At 33.4% G+C, this 821-nt stretch overlaps 1 protein-coding gene across 2 annotated transcripts in view; it reads right to left on the minus strand.

Annotated features, from left to right (window-relative positions):
- Window positions 1-160: 160 nt before the first annotated feature.
- Window positions 161-821, minus strand: part of LOC119592002 (platelet-activating factor acetylhydrolase-like) — a gene marked incomplete in the record, with an annotated part of 8,760 nt that continues 8,099 nt past the window's right edge. For both annotated transcript variants that reach the window (XM_037940774.1, XM_037940775.1), the window contains 1 exon segment: window positions 161-670. In XM_037940774.1, the coding sequence (XP_037796702.1) occupies window positions 582-670 (89 nt within the window).

Here is an 821-nt window from a genome sequence, read left to right on the forward strand (position 1 = left end):
ACGTCTGTGCGTCTATCAGTCTTTGTGTGTGTGGCTTCATATTCAGCATTGAATCCACTCGCTCTTGATAGAGTCTAATGCATAAACAGTCAGCATGAAATAGGACAACATCTGACTCAAGCCAATAATAATAATAGAAAGTGGGAACTAAGCGAAAGAGAACATGGAGCCTTTTATTGAATTACACACAAAACAAAATTTAAAACAATATTGAGGTAGATCTGTCCGAAAACAACAAGCAAACTGTAAAACAAATAACATTGGTCATCAAATAATTTGGTACTACCTTATAAAAATTGTCAAACTTACAATTTCCATGGATCGTCTTACATAATATGATTCTGGTATTTAACGTCACTTAAAAATATATAATATATAACACACTTAAGCAGTGTAAAAGTCAGATTAAATTCGTAATTTATAGTGTTCTTCGGTTACTTACAGTGACCAAACATTTTTTAGACAGATTACAATATATATTCAAAACAAAGAAATCAAATTTTACACCATATCATTGGTGGACCATAATTCTAGTGTTCGAAAAAATAATTCTGACTTAGACAAAGCTCGAGATGCATTCCTTAATCTTCCAGTAGGATACCTTTATTCTCCTGTATGAACTGTTCATATACTGGGATTACAGAGGCCAGAAGTCTGCGGTCTTCGATATCTGTAATTGTGACAAACAGTTGAGAGAAAAAAGGTGATTGGTATGTTGAAGAAAGTGAGAGTCGAACGCGAATTACATTTTATATAATTTGGAAATTATGTTACTTTTATTTGGCTTCAGAAAATCCTGACATACAGGCACAGTGCCCTGC

Source organism: Penaeus monodon, chromosome 29 (genome assembly GCF_015228065.2).
Source record: "Penaeus monodon isolate SGIC_2016 chromosome 29, NSTDA_Pmon_1, whole genome shotgun sequence".
In the NCBI taxonomy this organism is placed as follows: domain Eukaryota; kingdom Metazoa; phylum Arthropoda; class Malacostraca; order Decapoda; family Penaeidae; genus Penaeus; species Penaeus monodon.